The 21760-nt window shown below is 34.9% G+C and overlaps 1 protein-coding gene and 1 long non-coding RNA gene across 12 annotated transcripts; both read right to left on the bottom strand.

Moving 5' to 3' along the window:
• Positions 1 to 1323: 1323 nt before the first annotated feature.
• Positions 1324 to 6156, bottom strand: LOC110929951. Of its 10 annotated transcripts, none has more exons than XR_004888563.1 (9): positions 5778 to 6156; positions 5578 to 5667; positions 4423 to 5236; positions 4070 to 4300; positions 3682 to 3794; positions 2484 to 3567; positions 1997 to 2105; positions 1755 to 1856; positions 1324 to 1659 (listed from the first exon to the last, which is right to left on the bottom strand). It is a non-coding gene; the product is annotated as an uncharacterized LOC110929951 (long non-coding RNA). The 10 variants fall into 10 exon arrangements; XR_004888565.1 differs by having other exon boundaries at positions 4259 to 4300; positions 5157 to 5236; positions 5778 to 6145; XR_002587545.2 differs by having other exon boundaries at positions 3682 to 3790; positions 5157 to 5236; positions 5582 to 5667; positions 5778 to 6145.
• A 2079-nt stretch (positions 6157 to 8235) lies between these two features.
• LOC110929950 (NADH dehydrogenase [ubiquinone] 1 alpha subcomplex subunit 8-B) lies at positions 8236 to 13109 on the bottom strand. Of its 2 annotated transcripts, none has more exons than XM_022173146.2 (3): positions 12971 to 13109; positions 12635 to 12829; positions 8236 to 8629 (listed from the first exon to the last, which is right to left on the bottom strand). In XM_022173146.2, exons 2-3 carry the CDS (start codon positions 12820 to 12822, stop codon positions 8497 to 8499), a joined length of 321 nt encoding a protein of 106 aa, XP_022028838.1. In that variant the 5' UTR covers positions 12823 to 12829; positions 12971 to 13109; the 3' UTR covers positions 8236 to 8496. The 2 variants fall into 2 exon arrangements, with proteins under 2 accessions (XP_022028838.1, XP_022028839.1); XM_022173147.2 differs by having other exon boundaries at positions 12635 to 12847; positions 12971 to 13099.
• Positions 13110 to 21760: the final 8651 nt, after the last annotated feature.

Below are 21760 nucleotides of genomic sequence, written 5' to 3'. Positions count from 1 at the left end.
AATTCAGTAACATCTATACTCAATATATAGTGACACGTGTCATTTATTGAAGACACATATTTTTTAAGTTTTCCCGCTTTTCTTTCATATATATCTTCTAATAATTGTAAATAATGCTAAATAGAAAAATATTAATTGAATACAAAAAATATAGGATAACATCAAATGTATATCGATTACTTAAATGAGTATACAAATGTATGAGATTTTTTTACTATGTCTTTGATTTGCATTTACAAGAAATATTAATTATACAGGGTCGGCTCAACCATTTTAGAGGCCTAAAGCAAGTTTTAAAATCGGGGCCCTTCTTGCCTATTTTTTTTCTTATGACGGTCGATCGGCCTAAAGGAGATTCAGACCCACCCCCTTAAGGTACACAAATGACATGCGCGCCAACTGGGCTACAACCTTTTAATAACAAGGCTCATACCCATATAGTATATATATATTTTTTTTTTTAATCTTGAGGCCCTATACATTTGGTGGCCTGAGGCACAAGCCTCAAAATACTTGGGCTTGGGCCGGCCCTGTTATTATACAGTTTAAATTGTTCAACCCGTGTAACACACGAGGAACTAACCTAGTATCATTATATTTTAAGCTCAAGTAATATATTACAATATGATTTTATATTTTATATTAAGAAAAATACCGTGTAATGCACCGTTATAGTTATGTCAGAACAATTCACACATGTAGTCATAACAAGTGCTAGATTGTCACGTAATCATTACTATGTGTGTGAAATTGTTATAATAGTTTTATTTTATAATAATACTAGCTTAAGACCCCGTGTGTTACACGGGTGGCCTCAAAAAAATGTATTATTTAACGGTGTTTTCATAAATCTTTTATAGAAAAATTTGTTTCAGTATCTATACTATAATTTGAGACCGAAACTTACTTTAAAAACTTCTAGAAAAACAATAGAGTTTGGCTATAGATTGACAAACGTTGATGCACAATGAGTTGTGTACTATATAAAAAAAGAGGTTTCATCAAGATTATTCAAAGAAAAATTTGATCCGTTTTCTGGACTGGTTAAGAAGTGATAAATGTAACATTTATATGTATTCTAAGTAGAAATGCATATATCAAACGATTGTGTTTGATTTCAATGGAATCTTGACACCCCATTAGCCCATTTTGGTATCATCGCGAACTCATCAAGACACGCAACATAATTACTCAAACACAATAGTTTGATATATGCAAAACGCTAGTACTTAAGACTAAATAAATATAAATAAAAAACATATATTACTACTTTAGCCTTGTAAGTGGAAAATAACTAACTTGCAAAACGTTTAAAGAAATATATTCAGCTAACGAATATAGTCGAAATTACGACCTCAAATATATATAAATGAATTGGTGGATATAGTGTTTTTTTTTTACAAAGTTTAAAGATCATGAAGCAAAACACATATGAAGTATATACTTGTGCTAACGAAATATATTCAGCTTCAATATATCATGTCATCTAACAACACCATACCTATCATAGAAAAAATATGAAAAAAAATTTAGTAGGCTTTTATTTCTGTTAAATAATTTAATCAACAATGTAGTTAAATCCCTAGCAGCTTCTTCATCAGTTTTCACCAATAACTTTTCATCCTTCACAGAACTGTATCCTGTCCCAACTGGATTATCCTAATTTCCCACAAAATTATTAAAAAAATTAGTGCTTTATATTCATGTATAAATTATAAATTATAAATCTTGTAAATTTGCTACACATTTCATACCACAAATAAAAGATCTGCCTTTCTGAGCCATGTGAAGTTTCTTGGGTTACGATCCAATGGCCCCACCTCACCAAAGTTTCCTATTCCAACCCTTGAACCACCCTACATTTCATTCATCACAAAAAAAAAACAGCTATAACTTATAAAGATTATATCTTTATCCTCTCTATACAAACTATAAAATGAGTTTTTTTTAAATTTTTTATTAAAGATTTAAAATAAATACAGGCAGAAGTACTTACTGGTCCACCTTGCAAATTAGCCATGGCTTTTTTGGATCACGAACTCTGTATGGACTTTTGTAGTGCCACCAGAACATGTGTGAGAGTCGTCAATAACACTCAAGGCATACTATAAAAAACAAAACCTTTTAAACAACACATACACTTTCACTTTGTTCTTTAACATAGTATATAAACGATATCTGAGTTATGAGAGTCGTCAATAACACTCGAAAATTTATATAAAAACAAAATGTTTTAAAAAAAACAATCAAAACTTTATATAAAAAAAAAACCTTTTTGAAAAACACGTATGGAAACAAAGGAAAAAAAGGAACAAAACCATCGCCTGCAACTATTTTCTTTTTACTTTTTAATTTTTTTTATATCCGGTGCTAATTCGTTAATCTATGTTATGTGAAAACCAACATATAACTTTTTGATGTTCATATATTTAATGGGCAGCCCAATACCCCCAACCCAAAAGATAACGTCCCAAGGAGCAAACCTGAGTCTCGGCCTTCAACAGCAACACATTAGCCAGGCCCTTTTTATTCTGTTTAGCCTAGACCTTCAAACGCTCCTTCACACAGCATCTAACCCAAGACTGGGCCTTCAGCGGAGATAAGTAAATCCAACCCATATATAACACACATTGGGCCTTGACCCAACTGATCCAATGGGCTCATTTTGGTAGAGTACCTGACTGTTCAGCTGCAGAAGCAAACAATATTGCCAATCGGTGCAATCAAATCTAGCTTGATGCCACCAGCTCTCAATGTTTTGAGAGCATGTGAGATCCAATGACATAAGAGCGTGAGCCTTGAACAACCAGTTTGCAAGCATCCCAAAGGCCAATCATCCTCACCAAATCCAACCCAACCAGCCCTAACCCACACACACCAGCCCATGACCCACCCACCCACGCTCTAAACAGAGAAAGAAGTGAGGGTAAAATGGTAAATAGTTTTAGAGGTATATTAGCCTATGGAAAAAAAGATATGGAAACTTTATTTTAAATGTCCAAAAATCATCGCTTGCAACTTTCAAAAAAAAAAAAAAAAAAAGGAACAAAACCTATGGAAACAAACAGGGATGAAGATGTAACAGAAGAATCAAGAATATTAAACAACAAAGATCCAATCATCACATTATTCTACTGAAACCTATTAGATAAAACATCAATCTAGAAAAAAATACAGTAGGCAAAAGTTTTTTGAAGGTGTGTATAAACAGACAGCCGTCGATGCGAAACATGTAGAGAACCCACTTGACTACAAAAACACACATACACGTGGCACTATAGCTTAAGTTCCCGTGTGTTACACGGGTTGTATAAAGGATATGACGCAAACACCAAGCGGAAACAAAAATAATAAATTTGTGATATAATCAAAAGAATGCAACATCTGATTTACACCACTGTTCGGTTGGAACCGATTAGATTCGTTGTGACCGATAATGCTCTACCTTTGGAGGCATCTTTACCGTATCTCCCTCCCTGAATGTATCGCCAGAAACCTAAATTGATAGGGTTGACTCTTGCAATCCAAAAGATTATAGCAGTTATAGACTCACAGTTTATGGAGTGGCTGCGTAAATAAGAAGTGAAAAGCAAATGAGATGCTAATAATGGTGGTGGTTGTTCACGATTAGTTCCAGCTTAGCGATTTAGAAGTTTCTATGAAGATGTGAAAGAAATTTACCAAGATCTAAGGACAGAAAAGATCAAAGATGTTAATGTCAATGAATTTTCCCGTGGTATGACACATACCGGCTAGACTTGTTGGTGATTTCCTTTGCTTAATTTCAAATCTACCTAATTTGACACATCAAAAAAACAATTGGTTATGTTTAATCACTAAGGGGTTAAATGGGCCAAGTTAAATTATTTAACCAAAAAAAGATAACGGGTCAAAATTGTAAAGACGGTTTGGACCTGACACGTTTGGACCAGCACTAACATTACCCATTTTGACACAAACCACTTGCAAAAAAACAATATTTTGCAACCTCAAATGCTTATTTTTAGGTAAAGCAAAAAAAACATATACAACACAACTTAATTAAAACAAAAATTACTAAATAACTTACAGATTTAGTGTTAATGATGAGTGTTAATGCAGCTCAGCCACCTAAACTTCAAACTCTCATTGTTATCAGGACTTGCCTAATATGGTTGTCTTTTTGAGACCAAAAAGAAAGTTTTTTTTTTCCCAAATATATGTCTAATCGACCCATTAAAAGTAAACATGTCAAAATTGTCACCGAAGGATGAGCAACCTTCAGTCAACTCTTGGAGGTTTCTGCATGCCCACCAGTCCCCTGCCATATTTCATCAAGAAAAAAAATAATACGAAAATTATTGCCACATAGCATATTAAATTAACTTTCAAGTATCATTGAATTCTGTAACAAAATAATATGAGCAATGGAAGATTGTTTACCGTTTTATAGAAGAACAAAACCCGTAAGTTATTGTATATTATTGATCACATATTTATAGGTGTGTAGTAACGATAATAACAAAAGAAAGCAATCTGTGACAAAAATATTTTTTTCTAATATAATGAACTCGAAAAAACTACAATCAGTAGTATGTAGATGGTGGAGAAACAAATTGAAAAATAACAATGATGTGTAACAATTCATATTGATAGGACATAAATCATCATTTGGGATTAAAGCATGACATTTACCAACAACAAATCAAACACATAAACCCAGTAATGTAAAAGAAATTGAAAGGATGCTAATGAAAAAAAAGGAATTGTAACTTTGTATGCAATATGACACACCCATGTATCATACAACTGTTTTTTTTCCCAGTAGTTATTTGACAAATTATCCCCTACTAAAAAGCAAATTAGTGACCCATTACTCAAGATCCACTACTTTTTCTAATAAAACGTGACTTAATAAACAAACTGTGGCTGACCCGTTTGACCCGGCCCAGCTGCATAACTGTATCAAGTGGCCCGTTTGTTGAGCCCTCCAAGATTAATCCTTACAATATAATCATAACATTATACCACTAACACATCTTTTTCTTAATTTTATTTAAAAAAATCAACATATAAGCTTCACAAATATTGATATGGTCATCTTCAGCCTTATATTCATGTTTCAAAGGTAATAATTAGTGAAAATAAATATAATTAAAGATTAAACTGGTGCGTACCTGCAGGTATGAGAAGGGGAGGGAGGGGGAATTACTTGTCTAGAACCATGGTGAGAGAGGCAATGTTATTTATCAAACACCTGGAGTGCAAAAACACATATTTCAATTAAACAAAATACTATCAACATTTGCTATTTTCAACAGAACCCCTAGAATTACTTTCAAATCCGACATACATCACATAATTTGATATATGCATACATGTAGAACAGAAGAGTAAGCACTATATTGTATTGTGTATAAATAAACGTATTCTTGATATCACTCATGGGAATTTAGTAATTCCTTTTCTTGCCACCTAACCATTGAACCAATAATAACCAACACAATATAGTGTAAGCCCTAACAATCAACCACCAATGAGTAACATCAAATGATATCGCAGATTATCATTTAAAAAGCATTAAACAGAGGTTAATACCAACCACAAGTGAAACTTTCTGGTCCAGTGTCGTTCTGGTGTCTGAAACTCCTCCTTGATTCATCATATCACACCATAAGGTTCCTCCTGCTGAAAACAAAACATCAGTTAAAACCTCAAATTTTAATAAAAACGATGATAAATAATATGAAGAAAAACCCTAAGTAAATCGGCGGAAAGAAGAAATCAAATTTACGAACTTGTAGAGTCAATTCAGAAGGAAATAAGTGGTGGCGGACGATCTCTGGATTGGAAGGGGGCTGAAAAAGAAGAAATTTGATGGTGCGATGACATCAGTGCTGAAGCAATAGATGAAACAAACGACCCAGAGGATTGATTGAGAGCGATGACCTTCAAATCGACAACAAAGCCGCAGAGGAAGAAACCTAGGGTTTCTGTACTATGAAATGGGAAAGCAATCAGGAAAAATGAAAGATGTATTTGATTGAAGAGAGAGGCGGGGTGAAGAAACGTACGTGAGAAGGAGAATAGTGGAAAAGAGATTGGCGCCTAAGATGAATTCTCTGGCCAAAGAGAGTGTCCACATCACCCAATTGATTGGCTAAGAATAGGCCATGTGGCTAAGGAGAATTCTTTTAGTATAATAGATAGATTTTTAGTTTAGCGTAAAAAGTACACATCTTTAGTTCTTTACTATGCTTGAAAGAAGAAGGTTCAAACTCACTCGAGATCTCAGCATTTTCTAAAAACATTTACCTTAGACCATGTGTAGTGGGGCGTTTTTTCTTTTTAAATTTCAAAAAAAAAAAAAAAAAACGCTCAAAAACGCCTTCCCCCATTACATAGGGCGTTATTATGCAATTTTTTTGAAAAAAATGTTGAGCAGCATTTTATTTAAAACGCTCAACAAACAAGTGGTCCAAGTATGACATGTTTGACTGACCAATGGGAAGGGGCATTAGTGGTCCAAGTGTAATTTTTTTTTAATCATTTTTAATGATTGGAAGGGGCATTATTTGGGCATTATTCCCACTACGCCACTTTTGCAATAACGCCCCATGCTGACTAGACTGCCACGTGTCGGATAATGCCCCATGGTAGGGGCATTATTTTTCTTAACCACCACACCGGGTCTTAGTATTAAACTGATGTATATTATATATGTTTAAATTTGGGGAAAGGACTAAAGGAGTAACTTAAAATTAATGGTGTAAAGTAAAATAGTAGTACTAACATTTACCTTTATGAAAAATACAATTACCTTTTGTTGGTTTGAAGAGTTCCCCTTTTCATAGGTTATCAATACAAAGTTAATAGTTAAAACCGACTTTTAGACCGTTAATTTTACGAGTTCTTAAAACTTTGTAGGGTTTTGGTAGTGAGAGTAAAAACTTTTTCACATCTTTGATTTGTGATTTGTGATTTGTGAATAGAAAGATTTTACACTTGAACCAAAAAAGGTAAATCCACAAGTTCTATCTCTACCATTCTCTTCCAAATGTGTAGAATTCAAGGTGAACTGTTCCTTTGACGGTCTCGGTGAATCAATCTATATATTTTTCCCATAATTTGATTTGTTCATATATATGATACAAATAAAAGTAAACATATTAAAATTTGGGGTTTCTAAAATGTTAGACACTACTAAATGATTTAGCGGATAAGAGTGGTGAAAACGTAGTATGGGAGTGGGTCTGGTCTATACACCATTCATCCAGTCTCCATATTTATCATATTTTTGAAAGAAGGCCTTAAATTTAGTTCTTCTTTAATCTCTGAATAGGACAGGACGTCTATACATCATTCATTCAGTCTCGTAAATTCATTTATAAACTTTTAAAGTTAACACACTTTAAGATCCAATACACAAAGTTGCTTCTATTCAAGGTATAAGCATGGTAAATGTGATACTAAGCATGGCAAAACAAGTGAGTCGGGTCGGATACCAAGTCAAAACGACTTATGAGAAAAATAGGTTTGCGCAAAACGGGTCATTTAAAAAAATGTATCAAATCGGCTCGGGTGAAAACTTGGTCTAATAAAAATGGACGTGGTTTATAAGTCGTTTTAGAAAGAAGGAAAAAAGTATCAAAATTGATCTAAAAGCTATATTTTTCATGGTGGCTAGTAATGATGGGTAGGGGTCGCAGCAATAGCGACAACTATGGAGGTGGCGGAAGCAGCGGCGGCAATGGGTGGTGGTGGCGTCGGCCATGGTGATGGAGGTGGCAACGAAGGTGGAGGCAGCGGCGATGCCAATGTAGGAGGTGAAAACATTGTCTGTGACAAGGAAATGGTGGCGAACAACAATGGTCATATGTGGTGTTGAACTATTTGGAATCGAGTGAAGTTAGCATGTTTAGACCCATTGTATGGTTTAAGCAAGCACAAATTAACAAGTATATGAACTTTTTACCCAAAATCTCTTTGTATGAATAATAGGCCATGATTACCACACCCCTACGTGAGCCAAATACATCTAAATCATCTTATTCAGATATCCAAATATTATTGCAGAAAGATAACCAACAACGTAAATCCCACAAATAGCAAAGCTACTTATAGGGTCTGGGAAATATTGTAGAAAGATAAGATTATTTATATAATCATAATTAACTCAATGAAAGTTTTAGATTTTGCTAATGCGCATAGATCAACCCAAAATCCGTTTTAATCTTATACAAAGCTAATATGATATACTGATAGATGACCCAACTTGAAACAAACATTAGTTATAATCAGGGTGATTACAGCATATTCGAATTAAAGCTATAATCAGAGTATGAAAATTAAACTTAACTGAAAACTTGTCATCAAAATGTAGAGATCTTACATGACAAACATTGATTGAAATTTGCATCTCTCGAATTTGCTTAAAAAGACAGACTCGAATGAGCATTATGCCAGGTCAACGAGCCAGAATTATTGAGAGCGGAGTGACATACATGAATATTCCCATCAGTTTAATGGGCAAGCTTTCTCAAACTGCTGCTGCTCTTTGCGACATAATTCAAATTCATCAGTATTGTAGTACATGCAACCTGCATAAGCATCCATCTCTTTTGTGCACTTTTGATGGATATCTTTCAACCTGCACAGGAACAAAGTGTCTTAAGAAATTTCTGCTATTTAATAAAAATATATAAATCAAGAAACTAACTTCTAATAACCAAGCTAGTAATCGTTTCACTTGGCTAGTTACAGTGTCCAATCCATGAATGCAATCAAATTTTGTGACAAGTTCCACTCATTTACTTCTGAATGGCAGAATGGGTTTATATTATGATTTTCTCTAACGGGTCAAACATGTCAAATATATTAAACTAACTTGAGTGAATGTTAGGATTGAACACACACACGAAAGCAATAAACGACACGAAGATTTAAAGTGGTTCAGTCGGCTGACCTACGTCCACTATTATACTGCAACTATGGTTTCTTTATTATTCAGGTGCTCCGAAGAATTACAAGTACAATGATATCAATACATAGGGACTAATCTAGGGTTAGGAAACTTAATCCCCAAGTTAGGCCCAAGCCCACATAGAGATAACTAGGGCCTGCTAAATTAGAACCCTAATTTAAGTGCCAAATAAAAGACGTGTGGGCTGACCCAAGGCTAGGGCCAGCTGCCCTCCCTTGATCGGTCCTCCACAGCAATTCGCCCAACAGTGAAAACGGGTCAAGATCCGCCCAAAGTGTATTCGTATTACAAAAAACCCTCATAAATCATATTATTCAAAGGATTAGATTACTGCTGAAATAATACAACTTTTGCCATTATAACTGAAGCACTAGTTATAGTAAAAAAGTTCAAAGAAACTGCACAAAAGTGTTTCGGGCCAACCCAACGCACGCTAAAAAATCACCCATTTTGGCACGTTATCCAGCTTGCTCATTTTACCATCTCTAGTTTCGTTGTACACTTCATTTAGTTTATGTTGTCAGGCCTACTAAATTTCATAAGATGGTACAGAATTACTACCAAGTAAAACATGATTGACACAGCTGTCCATATTGTGTATAGATGTTTAAACATCTAAGGTATTTTAATATCGTGTATAGAATATAATGGTAGTCATACTGCAATATGTTTCATTCGCTCATGGATAGACTAAGACTAGGGGCGGCAATTCTTGACACGACCCGTTAACCCGACCCGAACCCGACACGAAAAAAACAGGTTTGGGTCGACTAACACGACCCGTTTAAAAAAACGGGTCAGGTTCGGGTTGACCCGTATTAAAAACAGGTCGGGTTCGGGTTGACCCGTATAAAAACAGGTTGACCCATTAACCCGTTTAACTATTTAGATAAAAAATCTTTTATATTTTTGTTTTTGTTTTTTCGGTTTCTATTTTACATGGTTAGTTATAATAATGTTAATTTTGACACATTATATTATTTATTTATCACATTCATATTCATCATTAAATATGTTATCGATAACCCGCTTAAAACCGAACAACTCGTTTATAAATCATCAACTTATATCACTCGTTTAAAAATATGGGTTAAACGGGTCAGGTTCGGGTTGACCCGGATTAATATGGGTCGGGTTAGGGTTGAAATCTTTGACCCGAATAATAATATGGGTCGGGTTCGGGTTGAACATTTCAACCCACCAACCCGTAACCCGTCAACCCGCAAACCCATCAACCCGACACGACTTGATTAATATGGGTCGGGTTAGGGTTGAAATCTAAGACGGATGCCTCCCATCACTATACGCATCGACTTTCACCCAAAATCTTTAGTTTAAAATTCCTACTGAAAAAAATCAGCAAAAAGCAATCCTTTGTATCGTCACAAGTAACCACCACAAGTGGCCTAGTGGTGGAGTGACTTGGATTCTCCAATGGAGACCCAAGTTCAATTCCCATTAGTGCCAATTTGGTGGCCATCGACACCCGCTTTAAAGCCGGACTGAGGACACTCGAGGTCTTGGGTTCGAAACATGTTTCTTACCCCTCTTTGATGGCTATGGGTATTTGCCGCCAGGGATCCTTGTCGGGTGGTGAACTGGGAAGGGAGATCCCTTCCGCGGTCAGGGGTACCGTGCAACTACCCTTTTTTTTGTATCGTCACAAGTAATAAGATTATCCGTTTTCTACCCCAAAAAAATATGTTCACTCATGGTCATCCAAACACTTCCAAGGCTTGTGAAAAACAAGAAAACCAGACCCGGAGAGTCTATGTCAAACCATAAAGGTATCATCCTAGACGAAAGAGTTTGGATGACTCCTGCTGAACCACAAATTCAGGTTGTTGCTGCATATATATCCCCTTCATCAAATTTGCATAATAAATGCATTCTTATTATCTAGTAGATGTTAAAGACAGAGTGATGAATTGGAGGAATAATAGCTAATGAGGTGGATGAATGTCATCTTGGCTATACAGATAATCCTTTAGCTACCAAACAGATTTTCAATTAAGCAAGTAAGCCATGTGGGTCTAGTTTAAAAGAATACAATCATTCGTACAATCGTACATAATATTCACACCGTGCATATATAAGAATCTGACTCCTCATTTATAACGACACTTTATATTATCAGTTGACGACCTTGAAGAAGTCAATCCAATTCACAATGGAGATCCTAGATATCAATCAAGCTTATTAGACTAGTTATATAGCTATTATATCTAGAAGGTATCCATGTGTAAATTATTCTCTATATATAGAGCCCCTATGTAACCCTATTTAACACAACCAACACATACATCAATATACAGTACCCCTGATTCAAAGAAGCTCAACAGAGAACAAAGGTGAGATGAAAATTTGAAAAAAAAAATATGAATGACATTATTATTATGATTTAGGATTAGGAGTCAAGGATGATTCATGAGAATTGAGCAATAATATATGATGATGGAAATTATGAAAAGTCAGTATACAAAAAGAAAGTCAACTATTTGCACAAGTTTGATAAACAAATACTATACAGGATACCACATCAATACATGCATGGCTGAAACTTAAGAATATCATCTTCATGTTTTAGGCCGTGAACAGACTTACAAAGTTGCAAAAGCAATGTGGAATGTTTTCCCTTTCAAACGGAATCGCATCCATTGTCATGGATGATAAAAGCATACCTTGTTGACGGTTGAAGAATCAACAAAATTTAAGTGCTAAGAAAGCTGCAGAAATTGTAAATAAAAAATGAAAGGACAAAGAGAAAGAAGCACTAGAAAGCTCTACAATTTCAGCCCAAACCCTGAAAATCTGAAATAAAGATATACTATGCATACGGAAACATGAAAACCAACTTAGTTGCAGATCTCAAATAAGGGCTACTAACAAATGCAGTGGCTGTTGGAACGTGTAGCTGTTTGTTTTCACAATTCTCTTTTTGCAGATTGGTAGATGTCAAGTGTGAACATTCCAATCAGTTGCTAGAATTACAACTAAATTAACTTATAAATTCTGTCAATATCTGTGTGCTGATACAGCATTGGGCAGTGGCTAACTCTATAACTCCCATAGCAATTTGAGCAAGTACTCGTAGGACTTCACACCAATGCATTAATGTCAGACACTTCAAAGAAACTGCATGCCTGCATTTATACTTTTCAAATCCCTAAAAAAGACTTGTAGAGTTGCACAACAAATGTAGAATGATTGCCTTCAAAACCTGACTTGAGTTGCTCATATTGAATCGCATTCATAGTCATGAGTTACGGATCGTAAAAACATTCCCTGTTCTCAACTTCCCGGTTATTAGGATGATAAGAGAACTGCGAAGCTTGTGAAAAGATTGATGGAGAAAGAGAAATAGAGACCCCTAAAATCTACATTCTACAACTTCCACTCCATATTCCTCTTGATCATACGGATTTACAATAACAAAGTAACAAACTTATTCACAAATCCCAAATAAGGCCTACTAAATAACACAGTAGTTTCATTCTTACACCTTAGATGCTATATGACGCTGAAATAAAAGGAGTTTGACACTCAAAACCTAATGAACAACAATAGAATCAAACCAACTTCATAACATACAATCTATTTCCATTTCCAGAGCAAAATCACCAATCAAAATATCAAACTTAACAACTGAAAAGATGCATACTTTATACTTACAATGACAATACACAACGAGTCACTTGTCTGCCTTTTTCAAGACATTTCTCAGGGTTAGGGTCATCCTTCTTGCACTTAAGAAAGGCAACATTTTCACCTCTGCATCTAATGGCGATGTGCTTCGACGCCGACATTAACACCGCCGACGTCGGAACAGGTTCTCCGGCAGCCTCTACTGAACTCGCCATCTCAATCCTGATCAAACAACAAACCCTATTTTAACACACAAATCGATTTGGAGTGAGATCCGATCGAAATTAACAGGAAAATAGATGATAATTTGAAGTGAAATAACATGTAAATGTAGATGTTATTGTTAAATTAGGGTTTACATACCTTGGTTCTTCAGTTTTAACCGGAAATTGATCAACAGATTCGATTCAGGGTAGCTGACAACAATGGGTGTGTTTTGAGTAAGTTACAAAAGATGTCCTATACTATGTCTTAACATGCAATATAGCCCCCAAACTTTTTTTATTCTTAAAATCAATGACGTGCCTCGCTTGTATGGAGGTATATATGTGTTGAGAAATACATGTGTTCAACCGTTTGTGTGTTAAGAAATATATGTGTTCATCAACCGTTCATGAACAATTACCGAATGAGATTTTATGTTAGTGTACGTTTTTTAAAGAAATGATCTTGTTCATGTTCGTTTGTATTTGTTTGTTAATTTTAGGCAACAAACAAAAACGAACGTTGATGAACACAAATGAGCACAAACTAATGTTCATGAACACAAATGGAAACAAACGAACAAAAACAACCGTTCATGAACATAATATATAATAAACTGGCTCTTATTAAATATTTTATTTGTCAGAATTTTGAAACAGTTAAACAAAATAAAAACTAAAAACACTAATGAATTATCGAACACAAACAAACACATAATAAACTGGCTCTTATTAAATATTTTATTTGTCAGAATTTTGAAACAATTAAACAAAATAAAAACTAAAAACACTAATGAATTATCAAACACAAACAAACACGTTACCGAACGTTCACGAACATAAATGAACGAACGCAATTGTTCATGTTCGTTCATTTAACTAAACAAACGAAATTTCTTTTCATGTTTGTTTGTTTAATAAACGAACGAACACAAACGAACTTCCCGCCGAATGGTTCAGGAACTATCCGCCAAACGTTTGGTTCGTTTGCAGCCCTAGCACAAGGTATCCAGGTGTATAACATATGTATATGGCATATATATTGATTTAAAAAGATGGAATGACCGATGAGATAGGAGAGTGGTTATAGAAGAGGTGGGGTGCATTTAGCATAAACGAATTTTTTTTTTTGAACAGTAGCATAAACGAATTAGTAATTCTGTAACTGGTTGGTCTATTTTTAGGAAAACATTAGTTAAAAACTAATAAGCATACATATTAAAGGATTTTATAAATAATTGAAAACAACCGAACTACTTAAACCAAAGCAAATCATTAGGTTCGATCGGTTTGAGGTTTATATGGTTCGATTCATGGTATGAAAACCAAATTTAATGGTTATGTTTGAAACCGATATTGTAACTTTTTTTCAGAATATTACATTCTTGAACCTCATTTATTAATTTTATTAATTTTAATACAACTAAGTATTCGAAAATTACAACATGCCTTTATTTTTATAGAACGTAACAACATACAAATATTAAATTCCCAAGGATGGAATATAAAAAAGAGAAATGTTCCATTTGACTGTAAGTGCGGTATGGTGGGGCGGGGTTGGGCTTGGGTTGGGACATGAGTTGACACGTGGCTTGGAGGTAGACATGGGCTGACCCACATTCAACACGGTATGGTGGGGCGGGGGTTTGGGGCGTGGGTTTGGTGGGCTTCGCTGGACTGACCCGCTGGGCTACTTGAATATTTTTTAAAACAACAAATTTAATTTTTTTAATATTTTAAATAAAGAAAATTAAAAAAAAAAATTCCTAACGTTTATATTTGCTTTTTATCTCTTCTCTCAAACCCAAGACTAGTTGTAACTCGTCACCCTCTAGGTGATCAATGAGCTGGGATAGAAATTTCAAATCATCCCGTTTTTGTTTCTGGGCATCTCTAGCTTCTTTGCTTCTTCGTATTTCGGCCCTTTGTTGTTGGAATACGTTGAATGTATCCAACTTGCATGAAATGCTATCCAACTGATCGCTGTATATTCCCCTACGTGACCCCGAACTCTCAGCTGAAGGCGATGCCGTACCAGATCTTGATTTTTGAGCACGCCCTTTTTGCGACATCTCTTCCATCCTCAGGCCGGTTTGGGCTTGGTGAATCATCCAAAAGGTCCTCAAACTCTTGATCTAGTGCATCAGATTGGGCTTGGGACGAGGCCCTTGACCTTTTGGAAGACGTGTTCGATTCGCTACCACTGGGGATATTCACCCACTTTGGATGGAACTTACAAATCTCCCAACAATGCATGAAACGGAAGTCGGTCCCCACATTTGATTTGAATGTGCCAATGCATTTGTCAGAATGTCGGCTTCGGTTTCACCACTTTTTGGGTTTTGCTTTGCTTTATTTAAAAAACAACTATATTTTGTAAGTTGCCCGCTAATCTCGCTCTACTTCGAGGATAAGCTATCGTTTTCACAATAAGTCTCCCTTCCCAATTCTTCATGGAATACTCTACTAACCGTTTCCCACAGGGCGGTTCGATGTTGAGAATTTTCTATTTTAATAAAAATAAAATTTAATATATTACAAAGTTATATAAAAAATAACCATTAATAAAAACAAAGTCTAAGAATACCTAAAGTTGCATGTTGAGATTGTTGACACCAAGCCCTCGCCAATGCAACTTCTTCAGCAACGACCCATTTTTGTTGTTTTCGTTTGACGGTTTCAAGTGCTTTATCCGCCTCGGTTTTTTTCTTATGACTTCTCTTTTTTATGGGGTTCGATGCGGAAGGAGCATCGTTGGATGGTTGAGTTTCGGGGATGGTTTCGGTTTGATAAAGGTCGATGGAGGTTGGTGAAATATTGATGAGCGATTGTGTAAACGGGGTAGGTATCGAATCGTCGGTGCGTGGGAAGTTAGTAAACACACGATTCCCAATATACGATGCATAACTCGCTTCAACGGGCATAGAAGAGTGTATGAAAAATGGACGAGGCATTGGACGATTGGGTGGTGGGCTAGGATTATTTTATTGGAATGCATACGGGTTGCTCGGGTCATAAGCACGGTTATAACGATTGGGTGGTGGGCTAGGATTATTTTCTTAGAAGATGATTATAGAAGATGTGGTTGAATATGGTAAAAAATGGAAGAAAAATGTGAGTTTTATAGTGAAAAAATATTTTTTTTTAACATAGCCGTTGGCCAACGGCTAGCCCAACTGTTGTTTTGGTTTGGCCATTGAGAGCCCGCCATGTCAGCTTGTCTAGACCAACCCACGCCCGGCTTGAAACCCAAACCCTAAGGGCCACGCCCCAACCCAAGCCCACCCGGGGTGACGACTTAGGCGTTTTCCCCCAACCCAAGCCCCATACCCCATAATCTAATATACAAAAATAGGACAATGAGTTAATCCAGATTCCAGAGTAACAAAAATACATCATAGAAATAAACCATTTGACATGATATACATACAGATGCAATGTGATTGTATTTACATATTACAATAAAGCTACAGTGCGGCATAATCACAAACGACATTTATCGTATTTTCAATGGAAGTTACAACTGATTAACCCGCCTAAGGTCCTTTTTTTTTCGCGCCCAAAAGTTTCATCAGCCTTTCGTAAAATGTCCAAAAATAATCACTTCCAAAACCTAGTACAACGCATGGATTTTTAAGCACTAGGTTATAGTGTTATACCATTATAACATCGCAATGTGTCGAAAAGAATTTGGCATCGTAATAATCACTTGAATCACTAGCCAAATTTAGGAATAAGAGTTCTTGTCCATGAGGACCCTTTATCAGATAAAAAACCCAATGTATGACTTGATAGATAGTTTAAACTTTTGACTATTATCACAACCTCAAATAAAGGAATCTACACAGATTTAAGTTTCATGTGTGTGTGATTTCATAACCAATGCATCTTGAATAAGAATCATATTCTATGAATATGATCCAAAAATCATTATCACCGGTTGATGTCCAAAGATAATACATAAAAATATAGATAGAATTACATTTACAACCTCTAGATATAGAGTAAAATTGAAGTTGTAGGCCAAAGACATAAATGCTTCATTTAACATGATGAGTGATATGAGAAGGACAGAATCATGACTAAGACGATGCATAGTTGTTGGAGTGAATAATGTCCCACCTTATGGCGTTTTGCGTCATGCGTCATGTGGCAGCCCAGTCAGCAATGAGGCATTATTGGGCGTTTTTACAAAATGAGTGTAGTGAGGATGTGGGACATTATGTTAAATGAGATGTAATATAATTAAATAAAACAAAAATCATTAAAAATCTTATTGGATAAAAAATAGGAAGATGGAAGGTGATTGGACAAAGAAAATGGGGGAAGGCGTGTTTTAAATCACGCTGGAGGGGCTTTTATTGCAAAATCACGCTGGATTGGCTTTTATTGCAAAATCACGCCCAAACACGCCCAGGGGGCGGTCGAGGGGCAATGTTGGGCGTTATTAGGGCTAAATTTTGAAAAAAAAAACACGCCCCACTACGCATGGTCTAATGGTGTAGTCAACTACTGATTTCATTAACGATAGAAAAATTATATAAGAATGGTAGGTAAACGGGCAACTACTGATATCGTCGGCCAGCTGTTGACGGATGTCGGAAAACGATGATTCAAGGACGGAGACAGTGGTGGAGAGAGCCATGGAGGTGACTTTGCGACCAACATCGAGTTGTTGAAATGGATGGGGAGGTAGGTTTTGTCAATTTTATTTATTTTTAATAAAAATGACATTTTAATATTTAGAGGCTGAGCTGGAATTAAATGAGATAAGATGACTTTATATTCTTTTTTTATTATATTAAAAACTATTGTGTGGTCCGTATTTGGTTTCCTTAACAACCACGGTAAAAGCCGTTTGTTTGATTGGTTTATCAAGATTAAAAAAAAAAAAAACATAAAATAAATCAAGGCATGACTCCCCATATTTGATATTTTTGTTGTTCGACTGAGAATGTTATTGTTAGAGCACCGGGGCGGTTACCTTTAACGCGTGATGGCAAATAGTATAACGCGTGGAAGTTTATTTCTCCCACCCCGCCTCATTTAGATAACGCGTTATATATTAACGAAAATCCATTTTCGTTATATTTTCAACGCGTGATGGTTTGGTTTTGTGAGTGGAATTGTTGGGGAAATTGTTGGGTGTGGTGATGAGTGATGACCACCCCCACTAAAAAAGGTTGTGAGTGATGGAAAAATGGTCGATGACATGGCGGAACTTGATTGGTGCTTGTGAGTGATAAATTCTATCACTAGTGAACCCCCCCCCCCCTCCCCTTAGATATGACAAATAGAGTGAAGTGCCAAAATGGTTACTGAGGTTTGGTCATTTTTGATATTTTAGTCTAAAACTCAAATCTTTTGAATCTGGGTACTTGTGGTTTCATTGTTGTCTAAAATAAAAAATTTGTCAAATTTTTTAGTTAGCATCCAATTTTTTTTTCTTTTTCCTTACTTTTAACGAATGGCAAAATGGTCTTTTAACGTTTCATTATAACAAATTAAAAAAATTCTTACCATTTTGCACTTTATTAAAAGAGAGGAAAAAGATAAAAAAAGTTAAATGTTAATTGAAAAATTTGATCAGTTTTGTTTTTGGATAAAAATGGTAACAAAATTAAAACCATAGGAATCCGGATTCAAAATATTTGAGTTTTTGACTAAAGTAGCAAAAGTGGCCAAACCGCAAAAAAATTTAGGTTTTGAACTAAAGTGACAAAAGTGACCAAATCTCAAGGATATTTCGACGGTTACTCATAACAAATATCTTTTTTGTATGGAAAGTTATTTTTAAAATGTAGTGATACGTACTCATCAAAAAGTCAGCTAATGAAGTCGGTTTTAGCAACCTTACTTTCCAGTTTAGCAGCCTTATTTTGACGGTTGAAATGCTGACTAATCTCAACATTTAGTTGTTTTTTTAGGGGGTGATTATCAGGGACGATCATTTGGTATCGGGTACAAGTTATATTGTATTTGTATCAATATATATTTTTTATTTTTTGGTAAAAGTACTGATACGGTATTGTATTTTCTGTACCGGTATATTAGAGACCGGTACTCATTTTCTCCATTTTTTGGTATCAGTCCGGTACCATGCTCGTCCCTAGAGATAATCTTACCATCTTGCAAGTTTGAGTAGTGAAGACTCATTATTTGTTGTAAGTGATTCGTGAATTTCAAGTAGGTTTTGAAACCCCAAATAAGATTGTGGAACTTAAGTACAAATTGTGGCATCTCATAGCTTAACGATGTTATATATGATTTTAAGTGTCTTAACTTAGCTTTTTGGAATAAAATCGACAAATAATAAATCAGACAATCATAGGTTAATAGGTAATTGACCGTAAGCTTCAATATCTATAAAAAAAAAACTAGATTTACTGAATACCGGAGAATATACATAAACAAAACAACAACACAACATTAGTTAAAATTCCAGCTAATTTAAGAAATTTTTACTTTATAATATTCAGCTGCTTTTTCTTATAAAGTAATTTTGATTATAGCTTGAATATTATTCTCTTAAAGTAAAATATAAGATTTTTTTTGGTATGAAACTTTATATTATTACAATAACACTAAAAAAACCTATTACAATATGAGGTTCACTTAAATCGCATTTTAATACCCTATCAAAATATTATGGGGTATTCGGCTTTAATAATCCTAACTAGACGACATTGGCCATTGCCAGTCTCACCTTTGAATATTCCCCATACCAATCCCACCTTTCGCTTATTTTTCCTCCAATGGTCCTTAGTTAAAAAAAACTTGACGGAGTTAAGTTTTTTTTTTTTGAATTACAAGCTGACATTTTAGGGCTTTTGATCAGAACAAGGATATAAATCGAATGATGTAAAACTTACCTTGAAATTGTGCTCCAAACGATGGAAACGGTGCTTCAATTCGGGTGTTTAAACTTTCAATTAGCAAAAGTCAAGTCGTTTGGAGCACTGTTTCGAGCTAAGTTTTACATCAATAGACTCGTATCCTCGTTCTGATCCAAAGCCCTAATACGTCAGTTTGTAATTCAGAAAAAAAAAAAAAAAAACTTAACTTTGTTAAGGTTTTTTTAGCTGAGGACCGGTGGAGGAAAAATAGGTGAAAGGTGAGACTGACATGAGAAATATTCAAAGAAGATAAAACTGATAATGACCAATGACATCTAGTTGTGGTTATTACAGGTCAATTTCCCAAATATTATTGAAGTCCCCCATTAATATACAAAGCATAAATTGTTGAAATTGCTAGTTACATGAATATAATTTTATAATTGTTGCTTTTGAAAGGGATAACATAGAAAACTAGATTGTAACATAGTTTAATATTTTACTAAAATATTCTTGTTTAAGAATATATTATAAATGATGTGACTGCTTAAAACCCACATTATATTTTAAGCTCAACGTTTATCGTATATGTTTAGCGACCCAAGCTACAAACACCTTAAAAGAGAATACAAGTGGAAAATTATAAAAAGGTAACCTAGTAATAAAAAAAAGATTGTATATTTCACCATGTTTAACTTTTATTTTTATACATGCGTCACGAGTACGAACTCAAAAGTAATAATTAAAATTTCCAATCTTAGTTTAAAAAAATATATATAATGACAATATTATAACCGTTGTATTTGCTCTTTAATACTAATAATAAAATTACAACTTATTTTTACGGCCAACGAATACTATAAAAGCCCGGTCACCCGTGCAAACTCATTGGCGAAAGACCATCCATGCCATGCGCAAACAGACAACGTTGGTGGCTAGACCTGCCCACCATTCCAGAGGAAACCCATCACCTAAAGACCCACTATGGTAAAACCTCTAACCCAATTAGAAAGTATTACTTCAAGTGAGACTCTAATACATAACCTCTACATTAGAAGACCATAAGATACCTCCTCCCAAACCAATTAATCTAGGACTCATTTTCAATAATAAAATAACAACTAGTAATAATAAAGATCATAACATGTAACTACAAATAACTATAGCATTAACTAGTAATAAATAACCCACAAATATTGATGACATTATATAAATGTGAATCTATATATTCTTTTTAGCATCTACTATACTTTTCGTTTCTTAGGCTATGAGGTGTGGAGGCTTCATGGGGCTCTATCCCTGCCATGTCACCATCCATCACCACACCCTTCAAGTGAAGAGGGGGGCGCCATTGATGGGGCTCCATCATGGTAACCATGTATAGCGCCTATGGCTTGGATATGAACCAATGATTTTTTTTTTTTAATTTTATTTTGTTTAACAAGGGCTTCATCCACACCATGTAAATTAAAGAGGAGCTCCATAGATGAGGTGGATCCTAGGTGGACTTGATAAAGCCCCATGGGGCTCCATCCACACCTCATAGCCTTACTGTTTCAGCTTACAACACTACAAACACATATGAGCAAAAACTAAATTATGTATATTGTATAACATTTCTCATTTTCAAATCACTGTAGCGAAGGTTTGGGTTTTTTTTCTTTGTTTTCATTCTTTTATGTTTTTTCCTATTTTTTAGTTTTTTCTTTTTCTACCTTTAACTTTTAGCATTGTTACTTACACCCTTTAGTTTTATAAAAACTTTATAAAATGTCATTTTGACCACCTCAAGTTGTACATGCTTATTTTTAATATAAAATGTTTACGTTCTTCGGTTGGTCTACGTTTTGACAATACGTTTTTGAGCTTATTTTTATGTATATTTTTAATTGTTCTGCGTTTTGTCATATATAATACATTTTCACTAAACGGTTCGAGTTACTTTACGTTTCAACGCTGCTGCAACATGAGATATCGTTTTTTAACTTAAAAAATGCTATTTTCTTACATGCTTTATTTAAGTACATTTCGTTGTAAATACAAGTGGTTTACGATGTTTTAACGTATTTTTTTCTCGGTAATAAGTGAGATGAAATATAATACGCTTCCATGCT

The sequence above is a fragment of the Helianthus annuus genome, chromosome 3 (assembly GCF_002127325.2).
Source record: "Helianthus annuus cultivar XRQ/B chromosome 3, HanXRQr2.0-SUNRISE, whole genome shotgun sequence".
NCBI classification, from domain to species: Eukaryota; Viridiplantae; Streptophyta; class Magnoliopsida; order Asterales; family Asteraceae; genus Helianthus; species Helianthus annuus.
The sequence above is the reverse complement of the archived record's forward strand: the minus strand, read 5'-3'. Positions and strand labels throughout refer to the sequence as shown.